This window comes from Lytechinus pictus, unplaced genomic scaffold (assembly GCF_037042905.1).
Source record: "Lytechinus pictus isolate F3 Inbred unplaced genomic scaffold, Lp3.0 scaffold_265, whole genome shotgun sequence".
NCBI lineage: Eukaryota > Metazoa > Echinodermata > Echinoidea > Temnopleuroida > Toxopneustidae > Lytechinus > Lytechinus pictus.
The window spans coordinates 6,228-7,500 of NW_026974384.1; the positions used below are offsets into that span (position 1 = coordinate 6,228).

A 1,273-nucleotide genomic window follows, 5' to 3' on the forward strand; every position below is an offset into this window, starting at 1 on the left:
TGGGTGGACACATCTTAGAACATTTTTCTTTGGTGGTAATACAGTAACTATTTTTTTTTTTTGTTAAAAAAGGTACCATTGATTGCAACGTGTGATTAAAATCTTTTTGGACACAATACAGTAGTTTTTCGGAAAGTGTGTCATTACTTCATGCTTGATTCTGAAATGATTTTTTTTGAAATACTGAACTGCCTTCAATGAAACTTTGATTACACACCTCTAATTCAATTCTTTTGGGATTCAACATGCTAATACTTCATGCTATTATCATGGGAAGGAAATTTTCAAACTGCGATGAAATGCAAACAACACACATGCATTTTAAACCTCTTTGGAGGCAGCACAGTACCTTTTTGTAATGTATGTGAACACTTCTGGCTGCTCACCGGAGATTCCGACCGGCAGAACTCGACGCAGCGGGCCGAGAGCGCCCCGCATGCCGGGCCGACCCTCCCGCTCACCCACGCAGGAGATGGCGGGAGATTGTGACGGGCAGATCTCGACGCAGCGGGCCGACAGCGCCCCGCATGCCGAGCCGACCCTCCCGCTCACCCACCCGGGCGTCGGCAGACGATTCCGACCGGCAGATCTCGACGCAGCGGGCCGACAGCGCCCCGCATGCCGAGCCGACACCCCCGCTCACCCAGCCAGGAGTCGGCAGGAGATTCTGACCGTCGGATCGGCCGACAGCGGGGGAAGGGGCCGGGGGTCCGCTCGCCGGACTGTTTCCCGCGAGAACGGGGTCGTCCGAGGGCGCAGGCTCCCCGCGGTGGGCACCATCGGATTCGCCGTCCTCGGTTTGCCCAGGGCGGCCCGAGCCCTCCGCCGCTGCGCCGTCGGGTCGTCCGGTGTCGCCCTCGGTGTGAATTTCGCATTGACTTGCGTGTTGTAAGCGGTGTTTATCGGGAGGGGTCTTTCGTCCTGCTGCCAGGGGGTCAAGCGGGGACGCAGGGTCCCCGGGGTGGGTACCATCGGACGCGGCGTCCGGGGTTTGCCCGGGGTGGGCCGGGTGCCGGGGCGGCCAGGGCCCGGCCTTCGATTTTCCACGGGCGGGTCGGGCCGGCAGCGGCACCCACCTCGACCGGGCGGCTGGGCTCGGCGGGGAAGGAGCAGGGGGCCCGCTGGGCGGATTTTTTCCAGCGGAGACGGGGTCACCCGGGGATGCAGCGTCCCCGGGATGGGCACCATCGGACGCGGCGTCCGGGGTTTGCCCGGGGTGGGCCGGGTGCCGGGGCGGCCAGGGCCCGTGCTTCGATTTTCCACGGGCGGGTCG

At 61.4% G+C, this 1,273-nt stretch overlaps 1 protein-coding gene across 1 annotated transcript in view; it reads right to left on the reverse strand.

Moving 5' to 3' along the window:
• Nucleotides 1-457: 457 nt before the first annotated feature.
• LOC135159561 (uncharacterized) overlaps nt 458-1,273 on the reverse strand; it is a 948-nt gene continuing 132 nt past the window's right edge. Inside the window, exon 1 of the mRNA XM_064115587.1 lies at nt 458-1,273. This exon is cut by the window's right edge and continues 132 nt beyond it. Within this exon, the coding sequence (XP_063971657.1) occupies nt 458-1,273 (816 nt within the window).